This window comes from Corvus brachyrhynchos, unplaced genomic scaffold (genome assembly GCF_000691975.1).
Source record: "Corvus brachyrhynchos isolate BGI_N302 unplaced genomic scaffold, ASM69197v1 scaffold1120, whole genome shotgun sequence".
NCBI lineage: Eukaryota > Metazoa > Chordata > Aves > Passeriformes > Corvidae > Corvus > Corvus brachyrhynchos.
In genome coordinates this window covers 846,975-874,536 of record NW_008235737.1, presented here as the reverse complement: position 1 = coordinate 874,536, position 27,562 = coordinate 846,975, and the positions used below count along the sequence as shown (strand labels likewise).

General features: G+C 36.4%; 1 protein-coding gene across 2 annotated transcripts in view; it reads left to right on the top strand.

Annotated features, from left to right (window-relative positions):
- The window catches only part of PCCA (propionyl-CoA carboxylase alpha subunit), a 275,875-nt gene that overhangs the window by 73,189 nt on the left and 175,124 nt on the right, over positions 1-27,562 (top strand). For both annotated transcript variants that reach the window (XM_017733890.1, XM_017733951.1), the window contains exons 7-11: positions 3,353-3,484; positions 10,626-10,662; positions 16,439-16,517; positions 21,566-21,668; positions 26,338-26,432. In XM_017733890.1, the coding sequence (XP_017589379.1) occupies positions 3,353-3,484; positions 10,626-10,662; positions 16,439-16,517; positions 21,566-21,668; positions 26,338-26,432 (446 nt within the window). The remainder of the gene's footprint in view (positions 1-3,352; positions 3,485-10,625; positions 10,663-16,438; positions 16,518-21,565; positions 21,669-26,337; positions 26,433-27,562) is intronic.

Here is a 27,562-nt window from a genome sequence, read left to right as displayed (position 1 = left end):
GGGCTAAAAATAGCTGCTGGCTGTTAGAACTGGGGTTTTTTTGGCCTTGGAACCAAAGAGCAAGTAAAAACACCTAAAAAAAGTATTAAACTACATCCAACACATCTCAAAACACTTGTAAAAGTATACAGTAAACACAGGAAAGGTAACTCTTATGGTGTACCGGTGGTTTGAAGTTTGAAAAGGGGCAAGTTGGTGATTTTTAACTGGGGAATTTTTAACTGGGAAGGGTGCAACTCTCTTAATAAACTACTTTGAACATTTGAAAACACTGATAATGGAACTGGATTTTTGTACCTGGGCTGATGGGTTAATTTTAAGATTCAATTAAAAAATATTTAGCTCAAAATTAATTAATTAAAGCACTTAATATGCAAAGACCAAGCACAAATAGGGATTTCATGTATGACATTAACTTACTTTTGATTTATGGGTCTTGCAGAATGCAGAATCATGTGATCTTGGGTGTCCTGTGATATCACATTGAGTCAAACTATTTTGTTTCATATTTTGTTGATGGAAGATGGATGTGGTGACTGCCCCAGTTGACTGATGTTATGAGGGAGTAGCTGGTGGTACTATGCTGCTGCCTGTTTACCATGAAAGGGCTGATCTGTGTAAGGTACAAAGGTTCGAAGCAATTAAAGCCGAAAGGTGCACAGGTAGACCAGTGCAGTTTGTAAATTCTGAGTTATGAAAAGTATACATTAAAAAAGACAAAATGCAGGTTGCACCAGGTGATATTTGCATTAGAGTAATGGGAATCTGCTGCACATCATCCGGGATTTAATTTTTAGTAAGTGTTATTGGCTGTATCCATGTGGAATATTACAGCTCTACAGGATTCATGTAACAAATATATTCAATGCAGAGATTAACTTCTTGGAATGGCCTGCAGTGTTCCTTCTCAGGTGGTTCATGAATCTCTCCTGAATGGTACTGTTCTCTTCTTATCCAGCTATCTGGACAGGAGCAGGGAATGAACTGGGCACTTTGGAAGTCCATGCCACAAATCAGTGAGATGAGACAGTAGGTCAAGCATGATGTCCCCTATGTGCATTTGGCTGGAAAGTTGCATGCTTGCTGATGCCATGAATGTAATTTCCACCCTCTCCTGTGACCTCCAATTTGAATGAAGATTTTTTTACTTTCTGTCTGAACAAAGAGGGGAAAAGAGAAATACTGTAAGAGTGTGGAAGTAGACTGCAATCTGCAAGTCTTGGATGGTCTGTTAGGCTGTTAGGGCAGCAAAAGTTTTGGACCCACTGTCTTCACCTCTGGACATCCCATGTTTTTGACAGTGAATTCTGAGAAAAAAGTGAGGAGAGGAAGCAGTATGTGGTAAAGTGGTATTGGTCAGGATGCAAATGCCAGTGTTGTGGCAGAAACTGTGGAAACAAGGTGTTTCCAGGTTAGGAGTGATACAAGAGGGACAGTGTAATCTGTTGTCAAGTATGTAAGCTAACCTTTTCCACAAGGCTTTTTGAGGTTGGAATACAGTCTGATGACAGAAGAGAACTCTGCCTTACCTCCAGCTGTATGCAGGTACCTATTTGTGTCTCTTGTTAAGAGAGGAAGAGTTACCAGTTTTCAGGTTGTTTCTGAAACAGTCAGCTCCAAACTTTGTGTCACTGTGGTTTCATGCATCAACTCCTTGCTTTGTTTCCCTTCTCCTTTAAAAAGTGAATTTCTTAAAGTGACAAAGGATCTGAACACTAAATAATTACAGATCTGCACCCTTGTTTTGGTCCTCCTATCTCTTCCTTCTTTCTATTGCAGTCTTCCCAACTTCCTAAGACAGTTATTAATCAAGTTGTTAATTCCAGAGTTGCTGAGCTAAGAAGCCCAATGCAGTAGAGAAGAGGTGGGCAGAGATAAACCCCCAGATGGTTCATTGCGAGTTCAAGCTAACAATCCTTTGATGTAGCAGAACTGATGCTCTGCACTTGGTTTGGGTGTCTTTGCACTGAACTTCCTCGTCTGTAATGCTTACTTGATCTTTTCTAGATAATCTCTAGCACCCTGCTAGCTAGGATGGTGGGAAATCATCTACACAGAGCTTCTGCTGTTACACTGGTCCTGCTAGGAAGCTGCTGACAGTGCAAACAGTGACTCCTGAGCATCTTGAGATGTCTCGGCTCCTAGAAGATCGCAAATAGGAGGATGTTTTCCAACTTAAACGTGTTTTTCCTGTGTTTTGGGATTGGATCATGTACTGCCATCACATAAATACACAAAGCTTCAACAAATGACTTTTTATTATTAGTGACTGTAACTATATGGTTTGTGCAGCAGAAGTGTGTGTCAGAAAAACAAAATATGACATAAATTGTGATATAAGAAATTGCTATTTGCCATTTTGTTAGTATTGGTATTAAGTAAGCTGCCCATTGGCTAGAAACAAGTTGTTTTTAGGCATTTTACAGGCGTCTTAGAATTGGGGAGAAGAAAATAAATGTAAAAAAATGTGCAAGGCTATTTCTTTTTTTTTTAATTTTTTTTTTTGTCCGTACCCCTCTTTCATCCTCTCTTTCCCCCTCCAGTACAAAAAACGTAAAGTTACCTGAAACGTGTACTTGCTATTGCATTAGTAACTTTCAGTGGATAGTTCTGATAGAATTGCCTTTAACTTACTGGAGTACTGACCTGAAGAGGTTTGAAAAAAATGCCTCTATCTGAATCACCTCGCTGAAGTCTATTGTTGGCATAGAGAAACAGGAGGAAGAAACATGCAGTTCAGTGTTTTACCTACATATTAATGTCAAAGTATTAAAATATTTTATATTAACCTCTTTCCACATTATTATTGGAAAATAATTGCCCGAAAGAATCAGGAAATGTTATTTCACTTATTGCTTTATTTTCAAGATCTTAAATATGTTGAGTAAAAGACTGCATTTTCATTGTGATGTTTCATTGAGGTTTGGTTTTAGGAATGCATACTAAATAGAATTTTAAACTATGTTATCATTTGGCAAGTGCATCTTTGTAAATCACTTTTGGTTATTTCAGTGGTGAATTAACAAGCCTCTGTTTTCTGAAGGGATATTTCTAACTTTCAGGCTGGAGTACTTCCACTTGCAGCTATTTTTCTCTGGCTAGCTTTTGCTTTATACAAATGCTAATTATAGGGCTTTGAGTCTGTGTGTATACATAGTTTCACAAGGTCATACGCATTTTTAATGAACTGTGTGAAATATTTATATATTGCTCTGTTACGTAAAGAGATCACTGTCTTATAAGTCTTTTTGCATTAGTCAGCTCAAAAAGAGAAAAAAGTTAATATCTGTGTATAGAAAAGCTGATTTTTTTTTTTTTGTCTCCTAAAGTTTTTTCTTCATTGTCTTTGCAGGCATCAGAAGGTGTCACCTTCATTGGACCTGACACACATGCTATTCAAGCTATGGGAGACAAGATTGAAAGCAAACTGTTAGCCAAGAATGCAAAGGTCAACACGATCCCTGGCTTTGATGGAGTAGTCAAGGTGAGAAATCATTTAATTACTGTCTGCCCACTGTAGGAACAGTGTCTAAATCAAAGTACACCCATTGACAGTCTGATGCAGAATCTAATTATAATTTCATCTTCTTTTTCAGTAAAATGTAATTAAAAATGGAGTACAGATTTTTACTAACAAGAGAGCTTTGGAGAAGAGAGAAAGTCCTTGATAATAAATGATGTATTAGGAGTTCTTCAGTGGCGTCTCTAAAAATACTTTGCTTTAAATTTAACATGAAGGCAGGTAGATGTGTTAAATGTCAGGTGTGGATTTGACTTATTTGCACATCTTTGCATTTCTCAGGTCTTGTTGGCCAAGATCTTGACAGCTCTGAGTTAAGTGAAGTTTGTTAAACTGTGTGAAGTTTCCATTTTATGGTCTGTTCTCATGCACATTTCCATGTGTTGCAAAATTCAGGGTGAGGATGGAATGGGGGGGAGTTGGTGGCTCTTTATCAGAATCTACAGCTAATATTCTTCATGTGATTGTAGAAGGAATGTCTTTCAACAGTTTAGTAAAAGAATTTTTGTTGTTCTTTTATAGTTTGTAAGGTTAAATAAAGTGTATCTTCGTTTTTGTTTATTTTGTGCTATAGCAATTGTGTTGGGCTCTTGCAAGCTTTCCTGTGTGTCTTAATATATTTTCTATGTTAATGTCGTTAAATAAGCTTTTGTCTTTTGAAACCTTCATTGTATACAACTAAAACTTGGTGCATTATAAAATGTTGACCTCCTGGGTTGACATTTTTTGTGCTTGAGATGTCAAATCAGATTTTTTTCAAATGAAGTTTGAGTAGAACTTTAAGTTGCTTGAAAAAGCATGTAGTAGCTAAGTTGGATTTTAAACTCCCTCCCAAAACCCGACTAAAAGCAAAAGGTAAATAGAGTACCAACGGGCTAAGCCTCCATAAAATTACCTGGTCCAATGAGGCTGCCTGGAGAACTTGACTAGTGAGAGAGAATGATAAAATCACAAAATAGCTGAGGTCAAAATGCCCAAGGGAATTTTTCAGTACTTGTGATGGAAGTGCATGGTCTATGTAATGACTGGTAGCAGGATATTGCTGCAACATGTAAAAGGGCAAAGACTTCTTTCTTTTCTGGAGGGCTCCATGTGAGTGTTTGGCAGCATTTGTGGCCATGCTGAAGTCTGGGAGTGGCAAATTGGCAAATTTCAGATTTTTGTTGCATGTTTTAGCAATCCCTTGTGTATGTGGTCCTTTAGCACTCATAAGATTTAACAGCAGCCAAGCTGTTGTGCGTAACATTCTCTGTTCTGAAATCCTGTTTATTGTTCTAGAAATCCTGAAAGTAACTTCCAGAAAAGTATCTAGCTAGGAGATAACTTTGAATTAATCATTTGAACACCACAAAACGTTCTCTAATGCAGCATTAAATACTCAAAATGCTGGTTTTGTCATTGTATCAAGTTAAAACTTATGTAAGGGTCTGTTATTCTGCTAATAAAAAGAAACAAACCTGACAAAGTGGGATAATGGTTAATGAACAGATAGACCCATAACCAGTACAGCTGAGCTGCTAGTTCTTGTATGCACTTGTTTTGTTGACCTTCAATTACACTGTTTTTGACAATTGTCTGATGTTCCTGACACAAAAAGGAAACTAAAGTGATATGTTTGGCAGTGGGCTATATGCAACAATACCCTTAAAACCAAATTAACTGTAACGAAGGACTGAGTTGACGACTCCAGTCCTTTGCTATTGAAAGGAACTATGTGGTAGTTGCTTAATCCCTAAGTGTCCATATTATATCAATTTCACGTACCTCAGCCCTGCACCAGTTCTGATTGTCTGAAGTGTTTTGATGAAAAAGAGTACATAACAAAAAAAAAAAACAAACCCCAAACCCAAGCCTGCAGTGTGCCTTCCAAATCATAAAAAGGGAATTCCGCAGACATTGCCAGCATTGTAGTCTCCATCAAAAAGTGGAGTTGCAAATTTTAGGCTAACCAGTGCTTTGATTACCAATTATAGGAAATAAAGCTGCTGATAATTGATAATGTCATACTTGCTATGGATCTTAATATGTGCCTGTGTTTGTTCTCTGATTTCCTTCCTGTGACAATGTCTTTTGCTCAAATGAATACCCAAATAATTAGGTCATACAGGATGCCTGATATTTGGTTAGAGCTTGATATACTATTTTGCAAATTCAGACTAAGATAGGAAGGGCAAAGTATGATACCAGCTCTAATCAGAATAGCAACAAAGAAGTAGAGACTCTTTAGGATTTCTGCCATTCTGTGGGAGACCTATTTTAGTCACAGTTATGAAGCTTTCAAAATCTTTGAGGGCTCTTTTTCTTGAGAAATAAAAATTTTAAAGGTCTTGGCAAGGAGCTAAGTGTCTGCTTGATGCTTAAGGTGATTGGTGATTAGAGGTGGCTTCAACTTTAAAGTGGAGTCTAGTAAACCTGGAAGAAAAGTGCATTCATGCCTCTGACAATGCTAGAAATTAAGACAGATCTGTTGCATGTATTCTTTCTGGATCAATAGTTAAAGCAAACAGAGTAACAACTTCTAGTGCTTCATTATTCAACTCAGGACTGCACTGAAAATCTTTGTTAGTAGAAGAGTTGTCTGTATCCTTGTTAAAAAGTGCTGCAGATACTTAGGTCCTTAATGAATAAAGGATATTTTTCCTATCTTGTTTATGTTGCTTAGCATTTACACATAGGAGACACTGTAGTTGCTCAGGTTTTGTAATAACACCTTGGAGAAGTTGCATGCAGAAATATTCTGAGTAGAAATTAAATTAGAAATTTAAAAGAAAGAAGCCCTTCAACAGTATACTTAAAGCTGGAAGGATTGAAGTGTGGGTAAACATAAAAGGTGGAAAAGCTCTTAGGTGAGAGAAGAAAGCAGGTTTCAGAAATAAAGCAAAAAGAATTTAGGAATCAGCTCTGGCTGCGAAAACTTGAAGATAGAAGAGGATACAATTATACAGCAAGCAAGGACATTAAAACAATGGTTTCTAGATTTGGCTGAAATAGGTTTTGAAGGTGCAAAAAATATGCTTAGCAAGATAGGTTTAAGCTTAATAATGGAATATTGTGCATTGTTATATAAAGGGATAACAAGCAAGTATTGTATACCACAGATGTACTGCGCTGTTGAGGATTGGTTAAAACAGTTGTCTGTAAATTTTAGAAGCATGCTAATTGGCTAAGAAGCTTTTAAGAATGCTCTGTAACCAGGAAGTCTCCGGATGCCTGTGATGGCGTGAACTTTGTACCATCTCTGTCTCAACTCTGTATGTGAGACTGATAATGGAATAAAATAATAAAAAGGCTCCTAGAACGCCTGTCCAGGCTCCTGGTCCTGTTTGTTGCTGAAAACGCCGACAAGGAGGATGCTTGGCCTAACAGACACAACTACCTATTCTTGTACTGGCAAATGCTCTAGCTAATATGAAACTGTGGAATGAGAGTGGAGAGGGCAGTTTCACAAAGAGTAATTTTCTTCTCATCCCTGGTTCAGTTTCTCAGTTGGCTGGGGCAAGGGTTATCCAGTCTGCACATGTAAGGAACCAGAGTCTTGTGCTGTTTGCTAGAGAGCCAACAAAAGCATTCAGAGATAATTAGTTTCAAAATGTGTAACTACAATTAGTTTTTTAAAACCTAATCGGGAGGGGTAGTGGTAAAAGATTTTAATCAAAAGAATTAGCATTAATCCATGTGAGCAATGGCTATACTAAAGTTAGGGCTGAGATGATGTATTGACTGTAAACAACTGAAGGGGAGTAAGTGACAAGAACAAAGTGGAGGCCGAGTAACGAGAATAAGGATGTGCTGTGGTGAAAAACTGGCAAAGGAATGGCAAGGGAAGAATGATTTTTGTATTGTTTCACGACATACAGCCAGTTTGGTTTTATGGCTGGTAGAACAGGGCTGGATGTAGACCCAGAAGAATAATGTCTGTGTCTACTTAATTTCACTGATGTCAGTAAACACATCAGAGGTCTTCAGCAAGGCTCTGAATTTACTGTAGTTATGTTTTGGGTACCTGTTTTAGCTGAATTCTTGCATTGGGGTATTGGCATTAGGATTGAATGATCACTGTTTTGCTGGAGAGGTTGTGAAGAGGCTGGATATGAACTGGAGGTTCTGCAAGGCTAACACTTTCAGCCATGAAAACTATTATGTGGTTCTTCATAATTAATACAATGTTTCACAGTTCTAGGAGTCTCTTAAACAGCTTTATCCCGGCATTCCCCTACATCAAGACAGTTTTGTTTTTCTGTCTCCACCTGCTGGTACCTGGTTGAGAGAGAGGCATGTACATGAAATTAGGAGGTTAGGAATTCTTATGCTAAAGGAGTATTTAATGTCTCTTTAACTTAATGGAATCACCTATTTGTGAAAACACTATGACATAATTTTATAACTCTTAGGATTTTTATTAACTTCTACTATTACTTGAACTTTTTTATTTGTACAATAAAAGGTGGTGCTAAAATTATATATTTCTTTACAGTCTCCAGGTTATTTTGGGGAAATGGTAGTGTAGCTAATGTGCTTTTGGAGGAAACAGCAGTAAATCATTGAGGACTTTTGCTTTTAAAAAATAGTTTAAAATGCTTTTAGTACCAGTGTGGTTTTGTATAGTTTGCACATACGGACATGTGTGTTAGGCAGTATCATAGCATTCAGTTTTTGCTCCTCTTGTGCAAATATTGTGTATCTATCATAAGTTTTATGTACCAAAAAGCAAAAATAGCAGTCCTAACTTTTTCTGTTTACTCAAACTGCTTCTGTATTTATGTAATCAGCAAGTGAAATTCATGATATTTTAAATATACAGTCAACATACTTTCTTATGGACAAAGATCAAAAGACTTGCCAGAGATTTCAATATGTCAATTTCTTTCTTTTTTTTTTTTTTTTAATTTTTTTTATTAGTTTTCCTCTTTAAAGCACAGCGAATTTTTGTTTTCTGGTTCAGAAATGCTCTTTGAAAGCGAAAATTTGAGTATGCGTTGATATTTTTTCCCCCCCTCGTATCTTAGAGTTTGGGTTCTAATATGTTAGAACTGTAAAAGAAACAGATGTTGAAACAGTGTAAATTAATAACTGTGCTGGCAGATGACTGAAGTCTTTTCAAGCCAGAACTAAGACAATTAGTGCTGCTGATACCAATCTGCTTGTTACCTAAAGTTGTTGTATGCATGTATAAAAATACAGTGGCAGTGAAAAGTTCCCCTGTAATGATTTGCAGCTTGTCTTCCTGTGGACTGTAGTGTATCAGTTAGCCACTTGTTTGCAGGTAACTAAGTGAAAAAAGATTACCCTGTTTGCTTCCCCCCCTTAATTCTATTTTGCAAATATATGGGTGAATTTGCAAGAGAAAAGAAATGTAAAAGTTTCCTTCTCGACTATAATCGTGGCTCTTCATCAGTCATCACTCTTCCTGCATTTTGTTCAAGAGGCTCTAATTGTCTGCATTTGGCAGGTTTAACACTTCCTGACAGAGAGGCTATTAAGGGGAAGTATTCTCGCATAACTGTCACAGGCAGGAACAAAGAACCTTCAAACTCAATGTGTGGAAACCACTAACATTCTTAAATGACCCTTTTCATGCATTTTATCCCTTTAAGCTAAAATTTGGAGGGTGCAGGGTCATGGAAAGCAGCAAGGTGTAATAAAACAGTAAACTCTTGAGGATTTTTTGGGGGGGAGCAGTGTGAGGGGCAGGGTTTTTTTTTGCTAGATTTATCTCTTGAGTTAAAAACAATTGTTATTTGGAAAAATCTCATTAACAGATGTGACTGGAGTAAAAAGACTTAAAACTGATGTTGCTTTCAGGACCGCTTTGAACTTAACAAGCACCGATTTGTGGAGCAGACTAGCTAATGAAAGGAAATTAAATTTTCTGACAACTTCCCCTGCCAGCCCCCTTATTCTTCATGGGGCTGTTACTAGGTACTGAAGACTTTTAAAGAGGATTTTGTTTTATTATCGGACATAAATGAACCAGGTATGAACATTTCTTATGTATTTTTTTTAAAGTTCTGACCTGGGTGCTTTTAAAATGGATTGCCTTGAAAGCTTTAAAAATATCAGGTTTCAGTTTAATGTTCATAAGTCAGCCCCCATAGTTTCAGACACAGTTAGCAGCTGGTGGTTTCCAGACATTAATACCTTCTATACAAATTTTTTAATGTATGTCATGGGATAGTATAAATATTAGCAAATTTGGATGGAATTTTCAAACTTAACCTGTACCACTGTAATTTAACCCTTTTTCTTTCTGATTTTGTATAATGGAAATGTACTGTTATCAGTAGAAATAACTAGAATTAACTACTGCAGGAGAAGCGATTTGATTATTGAAAAGTAAGCAATTCAAGTATTTTGGTTTTTTATTCTCTGAATTTCTCAGGATTTTTTTCTGTACCAGGCTGCAGTAGTATGACACAGCTACAGCAATAGGTGGCATCAACAAAAGGATTTTTATAGTTGTTGTATGCTAGTAATGTGTAACTCTTAAATGAAAACAATTACGGGAATCTTCTTCTTTCAGATATAGTTTAAAATGATGCATTTAAGGTTTATCTTGTCTTCAGAATACAGAACTTTCAAAACTGAAGTGCTTGTGTTCCTTCTTGAGTAAACAAAACCCATTTGTCTTTAAAGAAGTTCTGCAAGATTTTTTTTTTCCTGAACTTGAAATACTCCCAAACAATAGAGAATCAACTCCCCCTACTGACAGCAATCAGGAAAACACAAGGAATACCTGTGAGGACAGAAACAAGCTGGTAGTGGACAAACTTTAACGATCTGATTTATGGTCCATTATTGATTGTAAACTTCTAAATTCTAGCATTAAATTCCTACAACTGCAGAAAATCATTTTGCCATCCTGGTTGTGTTTCCTGTCAGCTGATTCCTCGTTGCTTTGAGTTTCCCAGTGCACTAATGATGAGGTAGAATTTACATTCCACTTATGGTATTAATTTTACATTCCTCTGGCTGAAAAGGGTCAGAAGGTTGTAAAATCAAACATTAAATGAATCGGAGGAGACAGTAGTGCAATATATGACTGCCCTCAGGACATAGTGCAATGGCTGATGGGATTAACGTTGGGTCTCATTTCCTGCTTTTACAGGATGCAGATGAAGCTGTCAGAATTGCAAGGGAAATTGGTAAGTTCTTAAATTAGCTATGGTGGGATTTGTGTGCCTCTCAGCAGACATGGCTGACTAAATTGAATGTGTAATAAGTAATCCCTATAGAACAAATAATGTTTTAATAGTTTTTAAGTTCCCTGTTGCCCATAGGGCTGGAAGAATCTAGGAATTAACGCCCTGTCTCTTAAATCATCACATTTGAGCTTTTCAAACGGGACTTTGCAGAACAAGTGCAGCCATGATTTGTGGAACGACTGTAATACGCAGTAATGAGTACCTCACTAAAGGGGTTGTCTGAAAGTATATCTGCAATTGGACATGACAGTCAGAAGCTAGGCATGGTACATTTCCCTTTATATGGAGACTGACACCGGTGATGTTATGATCTTCATTCTTCATCACTGTGTGGACTGTAGCTAGCTTGAATATGCTCCAGAGCACCAGCCTTCCGTGCTTACTGGAATAAAGTCACTATTCAGCTTCAGAATTATCTTGTAGAACGGTGAAAAGAGCAACCAGCAAATGAGTCTGGGACTCATTTTGATGAAGGTTAAGTGTAATGTGTGTTTAATGAGTTTTGGCTTTTATTTACTAAAGCTTGATATTAGTGAAAATACTAAACCACATACTTGAAATTACGCATGTTTTTAAATGCTTTCTAGAAGAAGAATCTAATACAGTAAGATGTATTATTTTCCTTTAATTTTCCCTTTGAGACTGTAACCATGAGAAGCTGTTTAGGTTTATCACAGGTAGATAAACAGCTTTTCACCTGTGTCAAAAGCTATTGCTGTGCCTTTATGTGCCAGATAAAGCGGGACTTACACCTCTACAGATAACTTCTAAGCAGTGTAAGATCTTTCCTCTTTAAGTTGGGCCTTTTACCCTGCACTGGTTAACTGCCCTGAAACCCCTCCTAGGCTTGGCTGACTTTTAGGCTGACACAATTGAAGTCAGCATTTCTTTGGGTCAGGCTTTGTCCTTGTTGTGAAATCCAATGATAACTGATCACTGTCATTACCAAAAGAAAGAGATTATTAATCAAACTGGAACAATCAGAGGAGAATGGTAAATAAAATTGGGTTTAGTCACATAGTGTTGTGACTTTATTTCAGTTCAGTTTCTCTTCAATAGTCTTTCTTGCTCTTGTGTTTTAAAGATTTCCTGCAAGTATTTTTTAAACAGTTTTGATGAGTATAAGTTAGAAGGCATACTAGAAGTATAGAAGGAAGGCTTTCTAGACACCCTTTAGAATACATTCTTTTTTAATTTTCCTCTGAGTTCTTCAGTGTTCTGTTGACTGGTTCCTGTCTTTGATATCAGTAGCACTTCAGAGGTCATTTTATCAAGGCAGTCTTAAATCTATGATAATAAAGTCGATTACAGACAGCTGGGTGGTGCTTTATTTAGATGGAAAATTCTTAAACTGTTTTGATACAAGAAGGGTTTGTACTATGATACCATGTAGTGAAAGAAAAACGTCCCTTCTAGCTTTTTCTCCCCTCATGTTTCAACAAGTTGATGAGTTGGGTTAAGCTTCTGTCTAATTGTAACCACTGACCAGAGTAAAATGTAGTGATTTTAATTTTGATTTAAGATTGAATGAAATTATAGTGTCTTGTATATATATATATATATATAATGTATTTGTCCTTGTGTATAAAGCACTTGACATGCAATGGAATACTTTCAGATTGTTTTCTGATTTCACTAATCCAGAGTTTCAGTCTTCTAAGAAGGCTTAAGAAATTATTAAAAAAATAACCATGGGTTAGCGCTTAAAACGCTAAAACTCTGTTTGATGCTCTCTTGCTGCCTGTGTTTTTTTCCTGCTTCTCCCTGCTGTGTTCTGGCCCAAGATCCTGTAGTAGTGGAGCATGGCACCTCAGGGTTGAGAAACAAGCCTTTACCTGTTTCAGTGCCTATTATCTATGGATACACATTTTCTAGGTGTGGGAAGGAAACCGTCTTTTTGCCCCTGATTTGAGAGATTTTCCTGAGTTGTCAGGAGAGAATGTGACACAGATACTAAGCTAAATCGGAAATTGGAAGAAGTTCAGGCACAAATTGCTGTATTGGCTCCTTTCTAGAGTCTCTCTTCTCTGCTGGTGTGGGCTATTTTGCTCTTGTGATCCTTTCTGTAGTGCTTAATTACATTGGCCCTTTTCCCATGCTGCTTTTAGGTCTGTGTGTAGAGTTGTACATTAAGAACTGTTGGCTTCTTGATTCTGAAGCATTGATGAAACTCCAGAAAGTTTGACTCCTCTATTTTAAAAAAGGATTGAACAGCTATGAAGTGCAGTCAGTTAAAACTAAATGAAAGTCTGTACAAAACTGAAGAGGTGAAAAAGATGGTTTTTTGTCATGTTTCATTTGACATGGGTTTAGTTAGTGCTAGCTTTTAATAATGGATATTGAAAAGAATCTGATATCACCACATGCAATATTGTTCAAACTGGTATTGCACAATGTGTGCTGTGGTCTACTATCTGCAGCTTTATAAACATGGTTAGATGACATCTAAAAGCCACGGTGGCAAAGTTCTGGGAGCTAACAGCTGTGGGACATCAGAAGTTTGTTTACTCCTTTTATCATTCAGATTCTCAGAATAGTAACTGTCCTGGAAACAAGCAGTCCTAACTTAATAGTACCTATTTAGCAGCAAAAGTAGGTGCGGTGATCTTCAAGTTTGACAGCTTTTTAGCTTCTTGCCTCCTAAGATCTTTAGACCCATCTTTAAGAGGCATCACGAGAATGTAAAACAAGAATAGGTTTTAATCTCATATGCAGTTTTAATTTCACATAAATTGGCATCTAATTTGAGGGAAGAATTGAAAACCTAATACCTACTCAAAAATTTGTCTGCTTTGTGAGTCTTTTCATTGCTGTTGTTGTGGGTACTTATAAATGGTGTTAGAAATTATTTGCATGCCTCTCCCTTCCCACAACTAATCCAACCAATCCACATGAACATACTTAAGCAATTTTGATTGCTGCTGAGTAGTACGAAAGTGGGGAGTGTTGAGTAATGCATTCTGATCCCAGTATCCTATACCCAATATGCGTGCAAAACTTAAATTTTACAAAACCTTTCTTTCAGTGTTTGCTATTGGCTAAAGAGCTGCTCTAAAGTTTAGTTCAGTGCCACCAAGAGCAAGGAGTGTGTAACCTCATATTTGAGCAAAAGCTCCAGTACCCTTATTTTCAGGGGACTGGCTAATTTACGTGCTAACATGTAGAAGTCTGTTGCAATTTTTACTTCTCAACATGAGAAGTTGCATGCATTTTTTCAAAACAGGCCTTACTTTAAAAAAACCCCAACTTTATTTTAATTATATAGTGGCTCTTGGGAGTCTTTAACTGCCTTGCCTACAAGCGTGGTTGACGTATAATCGCTGTACATAAAAGGTGGGAGGGAGGGGAAGCAACGTGGTCCCGTACTTGATGAATGATACTGGTAGCCCATGTATACTCTCTGATAATTTAATCATGTGAATTGTCATATATGAATTACATTTTGGAGCATATAAAGACTCACTGAGGCTCACTTTCAGCACACCTGTTTTGCTTTTGAAACTAAAGAACAGTAAATTAGGACTAGAGTCTGCTTACAGAATTAAAATCAGCAAACCATTCAAGAGACTGATATTGTTAGACTGAAATTGGTAGCACAATTGATGATGATTTTTTCAAGTATAGGTAACACTGAATAAGATAGATTAGGTGATGGAAATTGCCATAATAAGGTTGAAAACAATGTTTGTTTCAAAATTTCAGTCTTTCAGCTATTTGGGTTGGACAGGGTCTCCAGATGGGGATAGTATTGCTAGAGATTTGCTAGTATTATCCAGTAAAATCTCATTTCTTGCATAAAAGTTATACAAGATGTGATTTTTCCTTTATTTCAAGATATCCAGTGGCTTGTGTAGGAGCCTGGTAGCTGCCAGGGATCTGGAAATGCAGCTACAGCATCAATAAAATGCTCCTGTGTAGATATTGCATATACTGAATTCCATGAAAACTGGCTGAACTTCACTGTTGCTGCACGTAATCTAGAGTTATTTTGCCTTTAACCTCTGAGATTGTAGAGGCCTGGATCAAACTCATTGTTACTTGACTTATCCTGTACCCCTCTATGGGTAGTATCAGGTATTTCATAAGAAAATCTAAGAGAGACTCTAGAAAGGTTATTTGCATGGCTCTGTTTGGTCTTAACCTCATACGTTGTAACCAGAGACTACTTTAGACTCCAAGGCATGAAGATTTATAGCCTTTTGGTAATGCATGCCTATAGGAGCTTGGTTTGTGCTCTACATATGCTTAACTATTACCTCTCTACAGCTTTCAGCCATGTGAATGCTTTACAGCCTGGGGTTTCACAGTCTAATAATGTGTTAAGTTGGAAACTATTTTATTGATTTTTTTTTTCTTTGTTAATTTAAAGTTCTCTTGTATTGTTGCTCCTTTCCTGCCTTCCAATCAACACTACTGTTTCTTATGCTTGTCTCATGCCTTTTTTTCGGTATCTATTTCAGACTTTTTAATTAAAAAAAAGGTTTTCTAGATCTTGCTGGTTTTAATTATCTTCTCCTGAACCTCCTTTCAGTTAGATCACTATGAAGGAGAGGTGGGCATATTGTATTGCTGCCACTTGACAGAGCAAGGGTAGATCTACATTCCAGAAAGAAACTGTAAATACCAGTAACACATATGACAGTAGACTGGACCACTTCTAGGAACCATATTCAAATGTCTCTTTCTGTCCCCAGATCAAAGCCTTTTATAGAATGTTTCTTCAATTCTCAAGGACTGATAGACTCTTCTTGCCAGACAATATCAACTGGTCTGATATTTGCCTTAATGTTGTGATTTTCATTAAACATACTGGAGACCAAAGGCATGAAGAATTTTCTGGTATCCTAGAAATGTCAAAAGCATTTTAATCAGATCCTCAATTTTTAGTTTTCTACATGTTCGTGTAGAGAAAGGTGAAGTTCTCTGGTATGAAGAAATTGTTGCAGGAAGTTGCTTTGAATGAAAAGATTGAATTAAAAGAGAAACAATCATTACTAAATCTTCATTTAAACGGTGTACTTTGTTACTGTAATTTTCTAACTTTCAGAAAATGAAGGTCCTGCCTTATATCTGTATTATAGTATCTTGTTCTACAAGTAAGATATTGCCGGTTATGTACAATGCTGTCAGATTTATACTGCTTGTTTTTTCTTACTACTTGTCAGTTTGGGGAGGATACTTTTTTTTATTGTAAAAAAAAAAGCAATACTTTTCTGATACTATTACATAATGTCTAAGAAGCACAGGTCTTGAGCTGCTCTGTTACTTATAATGTACTGCACTAGAAGTGTTGATAAGATACATATTTGTTTACTCAGTCTTTAGACTTAATTTATTATCTACTCATTTTTGCTATTAATTAAAAAAAAATTATTTAAGCAGCAACAAAGGAAAAAAATTTTGTTCCTAAAGAAATGTGAGCTGAAAAGGTCAAATGCCTTATTCATAAATCACTTCATTATTTGGGAATAATTCATTCAGTGTTTTTTTTAGTATAAATGAATTGGAGAAGACAGCCTTTCTTGGCTGTAGAAATTACTGCACTGACAGCTAAGTTTTGAAAAGAAAAAATTCTCCTCTGTTCTCCCTGCAAACAAAGTGTTTTAATAAACGAAGTTATTGTCTACTGGCTTTATTGGACATGTGGTCAGTTGTCATGTGCCTCTGACCAACTGAACAAAGTTTGAACTTCTGTCTAATTGTTCCCTGCTGTTAGGCTACCCTGTCATGATCAAGGCCTCAGCAGGTGGTGGTGGGAAAGGCATGAGAATCGCTTGGGATGATGAAGAGACCAGGTGAGATGCTGTCCAAAAGCTTGCCTTGATGAATGCTGCAGTTACTGAAGTCCCATTAAGCCATTTTGAGCTGACAGTTGAGCAGATATGAAATGTTAGATGGAGAAATTGGATATTATTTGGTTTTATCCTTTTAGTAGAGTGAGCAATATACTTTGGAAGTTTGCGTGTGCCTATTTCTAATTATTTCTTGCACAAACCTTACAGAACATCATCCATTAATTTAAGTAAAAAACCAACACTTACGTCTGCTGTTAGTCCAATGTTAGACTGTAAATTTAGAGTGTAAATAACATTTTGCTGTATGCCTTTCAGAATGCTGATTTACTAATTCTCTGTATTAGGTAGAATATTTATTTGCCCTGATTCACAAACATTAATGCATGCCATTAGTTCTGTTAAAGTTGATGAGACTGATGATTCATACGTGGAAACACATACGGTGTTACCAGAATGTGCGCTAATAATTGCATCCTTCTGTGTTTAAAGTATTTGTATCAGCAAACTATTGTACTTTTGTCTGTTTTCAAACAACATGTGTTTCAACACACAGATGTTTTTATGTCTTACTCGTTGTCAGAATCCTGAACGTTTCATGATGCTTTGGTGTTGACTCAGAATTTTACAGTCCATTCTCTGCTGATATTCTGGCAGCGAGGAGCCTGATTTCAACTCCATGTGCTGCTGATCTTACAGAAAAACGTATTTTCTGATTTTTCAAAGACTTGTAATGAAAAGCCTATTTGATCCAAAATAACATGAATGTTTTCCTTTCTGCACAGAGAGAGCAGCACAATTGCTGGAGTCAACTCAAAGTACAACTGAAATTTTCATTAGTTTAATTTAGTCACCTGCATGACTTCCTTGTCGTTTTTCTGTCCCCTATTAAATTTTTGTTTGTCAAAACCTAAAAGCTGGATGAAAGAACAGTGAATGTCTAGCAGTTAAATTTTAGATTTAAAGAAAACATGGTGGGTTTATTTGTACCTTGCTCTCTCTAGTCCATTTGTATTCAAATCCAAATAGGAAAATAATGTTTTGTGCATTAGAATGAAGATCTAGAATAACCTTCTTTCTTAAAAGGATACTTTGTTGCTACTGCTTTAGAATCCAAAATTACTGCCTTGATCTTGTTCAGGCAGCAGTTGCATCTGTTGGACTTGAAAGGAAGGCATTCATTTCTTGTTTAGCTCAGAAAGGAGCAAAGGAGCTTGATTAAAGTAACTGTTTTAAATGAAAAGTGGATCTAAAATCATAATTGCTGACTTAACTTGGAGAAAGGCTGTGGTTATGGTTTAGAAAGTCACCTGGTAGAGCTGATTGGTACCAGTAGAAGCTAGCTAGGGATAGTCTTTTATGTACATTTGCATATCAATAAATTAATTTAGTGATATTACTTTGACTCAGTCCTATTTAATGATAATTTGAGCTGCTTGCCTTGTTTATGGAAAGCTTTTGAATGATAGAATATCCTGAATTGGATGGGAAGGACAAGGATCATCGAGCCCAGTTCAATTCTGAAGTATCATTCAGGTCCTCATTATTTGGAGTTATGGTTAGTAACTGTGGTTAGTTATGCAAGCCTTGTCCTTATACTGTAATGTTAAATCTAAAAGGTGCTAAGAGGACTGTGCTGGCACCTCTGAAAAGGAATTAAATTCAGGACTCTATCATTTCCAAAGAACAGATTGAAACTTTCTGGCAGAGGTTATGATGGATCTTTGCACGTAAAGGCACTTACTGGCTTGTAGGTTCAGTATCGGAGGTCATTGTACAGGAGCTATTGGCCCATGTTTTAAACTCTGAACGTGTATGTAGAAATTAGTTTCTTTAGCTAGTAGCTTCAGCTGCAGGCATGATAACCTCCAAGCTGGGAATTTGTACTAAATTATTTTTTAAGATTTACCTTTGAAAAATTTGGAGTTTTGTGTTAGTGATTTCTCCCTATTGTCGCTTCTTCTGTAACTTTTCCTAGATATTGAAGTCTTGCTTCTGGGTATCTGTTTTGAAAATTTTTACCAAGGCAGCTTCCAGCAACAGATATTTAGAGAGATGAAAGATTTTGTCTTTTAACCTATAGTAACAGGAAAATGTAAATTGTCCTGTTTCTGAAATTCTTTCTTGGTGCTAAGGCCAATTTTATGAACATAAATCAAACATCTGTTCTCAGATTCCAAGAACCCCTTATAATTTCTTTTCTGTGGTCTTGTGGTGCCATGCTGTGTTTATTTCTGCTGTTCCACAGTTGTTGCTCTTCACTGGAATGGTGCAGCAGGACATGTGGGGACTACTACTAGTAAATTTGTTTTTGTAGTCTGAAATAGTAATTTTCTGCAGTTTCCTGCCTGTCTTTAGAAGCATTGATTGAAATTACTTTTTTTCCCCTGATGCTGTAATCTTCCAATGGCTCTGAAGGAATGAGCAGTGGGACTTGAAGAAGTTAATATGGAATAATAAGTAGCAAATCATTCTGAGTCCTCCACCTCCGAAAACAAAGGAAATATGAAGTGTGCAGTATAAGAGGACAATAAAAAACTCAATAGCATTACCTATGACAAGCCTGTGCACTGAGTTTTATTATTTTACCGAAGCATTGCACTTGGCCTTTCAAACTACTGTGCAAAAATGGGAGTGTATGGGCTTGACATCTTTGGTCTGTCCTGCACAGGTATGTGCTATTCAAGCGAGGGGAAGGAATCTCATTGGATGAGTGAAGAACAGTGTTTCCTAAACCCATATTTTTTAAAAAACCCACATATTCACATGCCATCTACATATGTAAACATACATAAATGCTGTGACTAGATAATTTTAGGATTTTTTTTTAAATTTGGAGTTAAGCTTGAAGCAATGGATATTGGTTTTTGTGTGCAAAATCAACAACATTTGAGTATCTATTGGCTACTTGTTAGGGCTTTAGAGGGCTTCTACTATACTAATGATTATCAAACATCTACTTTTTAACTAGATGGCCCTTCTAATGCTGGCCTTGACGAGAAAAAACATTTTATTTTACTATTTCCTGATACTGAAAACTGAAATTCTACATAATGAGTACAGTCTTTTGTTAATGTCTGACTGCCTTGAAAGAAAATTGTTTTAATTAAAGCAGCACTGCTGATCTCAGAGCTGGAGGCAGAAAGTTGGCATGGCTGTTTCACTTCAGACAACCTCAGGAAGGCTTGTGGCAACATCAGTAATGCTTTTGTACAACTTAAACTTCAGCGTGAGTAAATGTACTGTAGGGATAGAGGGGAACCTTAGAGAGATCCTGTTTTTCCTCTTTGTAGTTGTGCATGTTTGAAGGGATCTTGAGACAGCATCTCGTCCGTCCAGCTTCATCCTCTGAATAACATCAACACTCAGTTTAAAGGTGGTTGCTTAGAACTTTGCCTGATTGGGTCTTGCATTGAGATTACAGAGCCTCCCTAAAAAGCCTGCTCTGCTTTTTCATTCTTGCCAGCAATTTTTTTCCTCACAGCTAGTTGGAAGTAATTTTTATCACTGGACAATTTCAACCGCACAGATTTGTAAGATAAAACAAGTTCAGAATATCTGAGATAGTCGTTCCTAATTTAAAAAGGTTTACAGATGTATGGATGAGATGATTAGGCACCTGTCTTTTTTTAACAAGTATTGCAGTTTAGATTTCTAAAGTGCAATAGCACACATCCTTCGGTGAAAGAAAAAGTCAGTTGTGAATAATTGTGCATAAAACTGTGACACAAAAATGTTTACAAAGCAAAACAGAGCCTTTGATGTAGGAGTTAAAATAGCTGTAAATCTGTTTCAATAAGAAACACTGTGTATGGCTGTTTGTTACAGCACTTTTTTTTTTTGACAGATCAGGTAGTGCACAGAATCGCTAATTTTGATGTCCCTTTTTTCTCTTAACTAGGTAATTAAATATATTGAAGTTAAATATGAACTTAGGAAAGTTGTACATTAAGTATAATGTCTCAAAATTACAACATGTATTATCCCGTAATGTTGAAAGAAGGTGAAGATACACTTCTAAATACACACTTTTCTCTACTGTAAATTTACCTATCTTGTGAGTCTATGGTCTGGGTTAACTACATCCAAGAGGTGGAAAGCATGAAAACTTCAACTCAGTTGTGCTGTAGTTCTTATTCTGGGCACAAATGTCGGGGATGCTGTGTTTCAGTAGTCAGTCACACAGACATTTGACCAAGTTTTTCATATGTATCAACATGAATGGGACTAATATACCGCTTACAGAGCCTGTAGAAAATCTCAGTGAAGCCTTTGGGTCTCTGCATTATGCTCTATCTCACCCTGAGAAAGCTGTTCGTGGAGCTGTCAGAGGTTTTGAGCCAAGGAGTATTCTTTCTGCTATTTAGAGAAAAAAAAGTTAATAAATAAAGTATCTTTATTTTGTTTAACTATGTATGTAAAAGAAGAAACAGAGGGAAGCATACAGAATGCTGCATATAACACTCACTTATGCTTTAAGGCAGGGAAAATCTGCTAATACAGCTGGTGTGTTCTGTGAAGTCAAGTACTGCACCTTTAGGTTGTGTTCAGTGGTGGAATTTTCTATATTACATTTGCAGTTCTTTAATGCACAACTAACCAACCTCTGCTGTTCTTGAGTATTGAGGGCAGTGTGCTGTAGGTAATGGTGAGCTTCACCTTTACTTCTGTATAACAAGTACTTTGTGATTACTGGGTCTTAAAATTCTATTACTTTATTACTTTTGCAGAAGAAAATGCCAACAAAGAAAATGAATAAAAATTGTTGTAAATGTTCAGGCTTTTTAAACACACTGAAATTTTTTGTGCTTTGAGAATGGTTTGGTTTGACCTTTTTTTTTTTTTTTTTTTTTTGTCTTTGTAAGAAAAGCATGAAAAAAGGGATACCCATTACAGAATCAAATGCAAATGTTATAACTTGGTTTTCGGATATGTGTGTTGATTAGTGAAGATTGACTGTTTACTGAAATGAGTAAGTGTTCTTTCTTGTATGCTTCAGGACTTAACTTTTAAAATACAGGTGATTATTATTTTTGTTTTCATTATTTAAGGGAAGGTTTTAGGTTTTCATCTCAAGAAGCTGCTTCAAGTTTTGGTGATGATCGCTTACTGATAGAGAAGTTCATTGATAACCCTCGTCACATAGAAATCCAGGTTTGTACTATTACTACTATTGCTACTATTAAGTACTGTGTATTTATTTAATGAGGTTTTAACTCATAAATAAATCAAAGTTCATGATGTTTCAAACACTCCACTAAAAAAGGCCTAGAGTCTTGTGTTTTCCGGTGTCTTGGGTCATTGCTCAAGCTACATGGCTATCATGTACAATACAGCCTTCCTGTTTTTATTCTCTAGCCTTTCTTTAGCAGGAAGACTGAGCTGTGCTCAGTTTGTTGGGGGAGAAAAAAAATGTTATAGGCATCTGTTCTGAAGGCTGGAGATTTGAACTCTGGATCCTGTTGGAGTGCTTGAATGCAGCAGAGAATGAAGGAGTTCAAGAACTGCCATGCTTAACAATTTCTTGCAAGGTCTAGGTGTTTTTTTCAGTATTTTGGAATTCTGCTCTGAAGTATCTAATTCTCCTTGGGAATTCAGGAGGATTTGTGTCCCATTTTGGGCAGTTTGTGGTTCAAAATCAGTTGTATTCTCTCTAACTTCTGCATTATTACCATTTCTATCATTTATTGGATTTAGAGTTAAGTCAGGTCAGCTAATGCAGACCAAAAGTTGTTTCTTTTAGGCACTCACTCCCAAAATGATGATTTAAAAATTTGTGATGTTTGATCTTATGTAGGTAACTGAATTGTGTTTGTCAATAGCCTTGAGGTATTTCCTGACAAGAAATCTATACAGAGCATATTCATTTCCTCAACAGAAATTTCACTTTTTACACAGAAATTTAATTTTTTTGTCCAAAATCTAAACCCTTTCTGCGTTGTGACATGTGGTTGTTGGATTTTTTTTTTAGATAGTGAGAGCCTGAAGTATCTCAGTAACTAAGTGAAACAACAACAGTAAATTTGATAGTATGAAATGATTTATAAGAGAGAAATATTTAACATTTTTCACTCTGCCAGATGTGTGCCCCAGCCTGGTGCTTCCTATGGGGCTAACTTGCATATCATAGAATCCTAGAATGATTTGGGCTGGAAGGGATTGTGAAAAGCCATCTAGTCCAACCCTCTGCAATGAGCAGGGACATCTTCAACTAGATCAGGCTGCTCAGAGCCTTGTCCATCCCGATCTTGAATGTTTCCAGGGATGGGGCATCCATCATCTCTCTAGGCAACCTGTTCTATTGTTTCACCACTCTCAAAAAGAAATATTTCTCCCTTATATCTAGTCTAAATCTATTATTTTGTAGTTTAAAGCCATTACCCCTTTTCCAGTCATTATAGGCCCTGCTAAAAAGTTTGTCTGCATCTTTCTTATCAGCCCCCCTCTAAGTACTGAAAAGCTGCAATTAGGTATCCCCAGAGCCTTCTTTTTCCCAGGCTGAACTACCCCGACTCTCTTAGCCTTTCCTCACAGGAGAGGTGTTCAGTCCCTCTGATCATTTTTGCGGCTCTACTCTGGACCTGTTCCAACAGGTCTATGTCTTTCCTGTACTGAGGACTCCAGAGCTGGGTGTAGTACTCCCAGTACAGTCTCAGCAGAGAGGAGTAGAGGGGGAGAAGTGAAGAAGGAAGAGAGACATGAAGAAATAGTCTGTAAACAGTGAAACAGCAAAATGAAAAATGGTGTAAAAATGAAATCTAAACCCCACCTTATCGTCTATTGAAGGGTCATGTAAAGGTATATCGTGAACTCTCAGTTTCAGCATTGATCTTGGGGTTCAAAAGAGGTCAGATTGCTAGAGCATCTTTCTGTGTTCTCTTGCTATGGCTAATAATTTTTGGCTGCTTGTTTTTTTATTTTATGATCTTTTTATTTTATGTGGAGATCACCATGCCTTAAAGATCTCTTTCTTTCAGTGCATGCGGTTTTGGGAGATTCAGCAGGTTCCTACTGATTCTTCAATGACAAAAGTTAGATGAGATTGGTTCCTCCATACTTCCATGAGTTCAGGGCAGATTTTACACAGTCTAGATTCCTTTGGGTTTAAAAAAAGGCTACCCCAAAAAAATTAAGCAGTACTGTATTTAGGAACTGTTGAGTAATTTCAACAAAATGGCTTTGCTATTAATAATTTATAGTTTTATTTATAGTGGGTATACAGTGAATGTTGTTTTCCTTATATAAGCACTTTGATGGTACTTTTTAACAATATCATAGCATATCATTTTAACTTCATGTTCTAATCAGCTTTAGGACGTTGACCTTGGTTCATTTTCAAACTGGTGAATATACAAACAATTTGAGACCAGATGCCAAATATTTATTAATTTAGCAGTAACTTTTAAATAGAACTTTTTTTAGCTTTCTTATATTTCTCCAAAGCACTGGTACTTAAAATTGTTAAATAAGAAATTTCCTGTGTCTAGGTATAAAACAATCACTTTGTAAAACATGAGAAAAGACTAAAACAATTAACAGGAAAATAGTCCAAATACACTTTATGCTTGAACTGATTTGAAGTCTTGTTCTCCTGAAGTATCTGATAAAAGGTTTAAAGTAAGGGTACATGGAATGTCTACTACTTGGCTAAACAACAATCCTGCAACTGGAAACAGAATTTTGCTGAATCATGTAGGAGGGATTCCACTGCATAATACTTAATTATTTTGGCATGTAGATGTACACAGCATCGACTAATGTCATAATCATCTAATCCTGCAAAACAGGGCATTTTCTGTTATGAATATTTAGATATTAGAAACAAAAGCTGTAGCTGGGACATGCATTTTTAGTGAGATATGTACTGGAATCTCATGTCCTCTCACAGGTGATGATTTCAGTATGCTGCAAATGTTGTCTGAAATACAGTTGTTTTGTGATTAGTTTCCTTTGCCGAAAATGGCATACACAGAATAAAAGTAAAAGCCTAATGCTAGATGTTGTTGGCTTGTTCTATTTATAACTACTTTCTCATAGTAGATGTTCATGCATGTCTCTTTTTTCCATTAACTAATAATGGAAAAACATTTCTTTTAAGGTCCAGGTTGCTGAAGTTTAGTAGGATATGAGAAATGTCCTGCTTTTCAATCCAAAATTACTGCTTGGATTGAAAAAATGTATTATCCTCTTCAGAAAAAATACCTGGAGAGAGAGGAGAGAAGCACAATTACCAGTTTTTATTGTAATGTTCCAAGATTTTTTTGTTTGTTTGTTTTGATGAGACAGAATTCTGTGGAAAGTTGTAGGTTTTCTAACAGTGAAACAGAAGTGCTCATAAGGAATCATTCTACTTAAAGAACAGTGATTTTTCCATCAAGTACCGTGCTATGCTCTAAAGGTACTGCTTTAATACTAAAATAACCCCCATAAAAAACGAGTCCAAAAATCTTTGGGCCTCCCAAATGATTTCTTGTAGGGCCCCATGAGTCTGTAGAGCTCCACTCATCTGGATTGGATGGGTGAGCATTTGGGTAGGAAGTACCTGGTTTGTTGTTGTTGTTATAGTTTTTTGTTGTCTTCATGAGTTCACTGCCTCGTTTTCAGTCACATCTCCCCAGATTTTTCACGGCTTAGCAGCCATTGGTGTCATAGATGCAGGATTTATCTTGCCTGGTGCCATACTTGCTCTGTGGTACTAAAAGGAATAATAAGTAATACAGATTCTTTGTCACAAATGTGAGTAGATATGGTTGAGTTCACACAGTTTGAGGAAGATTGTCTCCTTGTTTTATCTTGTCGGTTTTCAGTGTAGAACTTCACTGTTAAAGAATGAAGCATGAATATTGTCATGGGTTCCTGCAGATCAGAGCAGGAAGATAGATGGAAAAAAAATGGGTTAGAAGAAAAATTTTATAAGGAAGAAAGGGAGCAGGTGTGGTGTGTGTTAAATGAAATTGTTCTGAGAACAAGTGTAGAGTTATCATCATAAGATGGGAAGAAGTCTACTTGAATCTTCAAATCCAGTATTTGGTATTGGAAATGGCTGCATCATACCACCACTTTCATAAAGGGACAGAGTTCCTTACTTTCACCTCTAGTTTGAAGTTGAAGAATTAATTAAGAGTTCTGCTATGCTGAACTTTTGGGCTTTTTTTCTAGTGTGTAATTTATGTAGCTGGATTTGGATACTTGATTTTGTTACCTCTTGGCTGCAGCCAAGAACTGTAGTTCTTGATTTTTAAAAAAATTTCTTGAAACTACTGCTTTAATTTCCTTTGAAAGTACTGAGGAAGTTGCAAATTTAATTCTCCTTAATGAGGATAACAAAGTTTCTGAAGATCTTCTTTTCTTCTTCTTCACTAAAGACAGGACATTGTGGTTTGCTTACTGAGAAAGCTTCATTAGACATTCTTTCTGAAAGTCAGGAGCAAAATTTTGCATCCTTGGAGATGTTTATTTTGTTGGTTTGCTTTTGTGTAATTTCATAATGCAATGCAATTTAAAATGCTTGAAAATGTAGTTTTAATCTTATTTCAGCCTTTTGTAAGAAGACCCCAAAAATTCAGAAATCAAATTTTGAAGTGAGAGGGTTTTTTGCTTTCTACAGACTCTACGTAGAGGCTTTAGAATAGTCCTATTCAGAATTTGAAGGAATGTTCAATTAGTATTTGATATATAATTAATTTTCTACATGAGCTTTTTTCCCAAGCTTTATTTTTAGATTGGGAAAAAACCCCCCAAACCCTAAATGCTTCATAATAGTATTATGTCAAAAGACCATCTCTAACATCTGTTAGTTAATAGCAGTGTGTTATTGTTTCAGGTTTTGGCAGATAAACATGGCAATGCCTTGTGGTTGAATGAAAGAGAATGCTCCATTCAAAGGAGAAACCAGAAGGTTGTGGAGGAAGCACCAAGGTGTGTATACTGGATTCTTGATGCAGCTTCATGGTAACTGAAAGCACTTTTGGAAGGCTGCTGGTTCTATTTATTGTACAAATGCAAGGAAATTTTAGTCTATTAAAAAGCACAAAGAAAATAAATGTTTGTTACAGTAATTTGACTGTAATGCAGTTTTGATGTTGTTCTTGATGTTGTTTCAATTACAGTCAGTAATTTGACTGTAATGCAGTTTTGATGTTGTTCTTGAGGGTGTTTTGATTTTGCTTTACAGTGTCTTTCCATAAGAAAACTGGTGTTGTGTAGTTAATTTTTTTCATGATCTTGTATAAAATGGATATGGATCTTACCAATCAGATATATTTTGGTATGAGATGGCTTTGTTAATATATATGAGATTTTTCTTTATATTCACTTTTGGATATAAAAGTCAAAATATGAAATAAGTATGAATTTTACCACAGATACAGGTATTTGGCTATACTAGAGTAATTGTGTGAAGGCCACATAATACTGTATATTTCCATTTGAATTGGAGTATGAAGTATAAAATACTTTGCACCACGTTTAGTACCGTTCATGGTAGTGAACTAGAGATCTAGGTGTCTAGTAACTCAAAAGTGCAAAACTATCGTAATCTTACAGGTTTATCGTGAAGCTGGAATACTTTGCTGCTATGCAAGATGTGGCCTTGCTGTGTTTTCTGTTGCATGGCAGTCATCAGAGAATATGTGTAGAAAAAGCGCAGCAGGAAGTTCTGATTTCAGAAAGGCAGACAGAGGTATATCACTGCCTGTGGGAATTGCCACTGTAATATGTTCACCAGCTGGGATGGGTTTGCCATATTTTGTTGTAGCACAGAACTATGTGCTGCAACAATTTGGGGTGTGAGGAAAAGCACATCATCCAAATGATGTTTCTTTAGAGGTGCCTTGTTAGTTAATGTTGAATCGTAATTGCAGGACTGCCACTGTTTGACCTGTATTTTAAATAAAACCCCAAAGTTTAAAGATACAAATCTACTAATAAATCCTTCCTGGTAGGGCTTGTGGATTTCTTGGAAGCCTTATGCTGCTTATGCCTAAAGATCTTACTGTGCTATTGTGGAAAGTGAATACTTCAGGTCCTGATATAATGCACATGTGCAT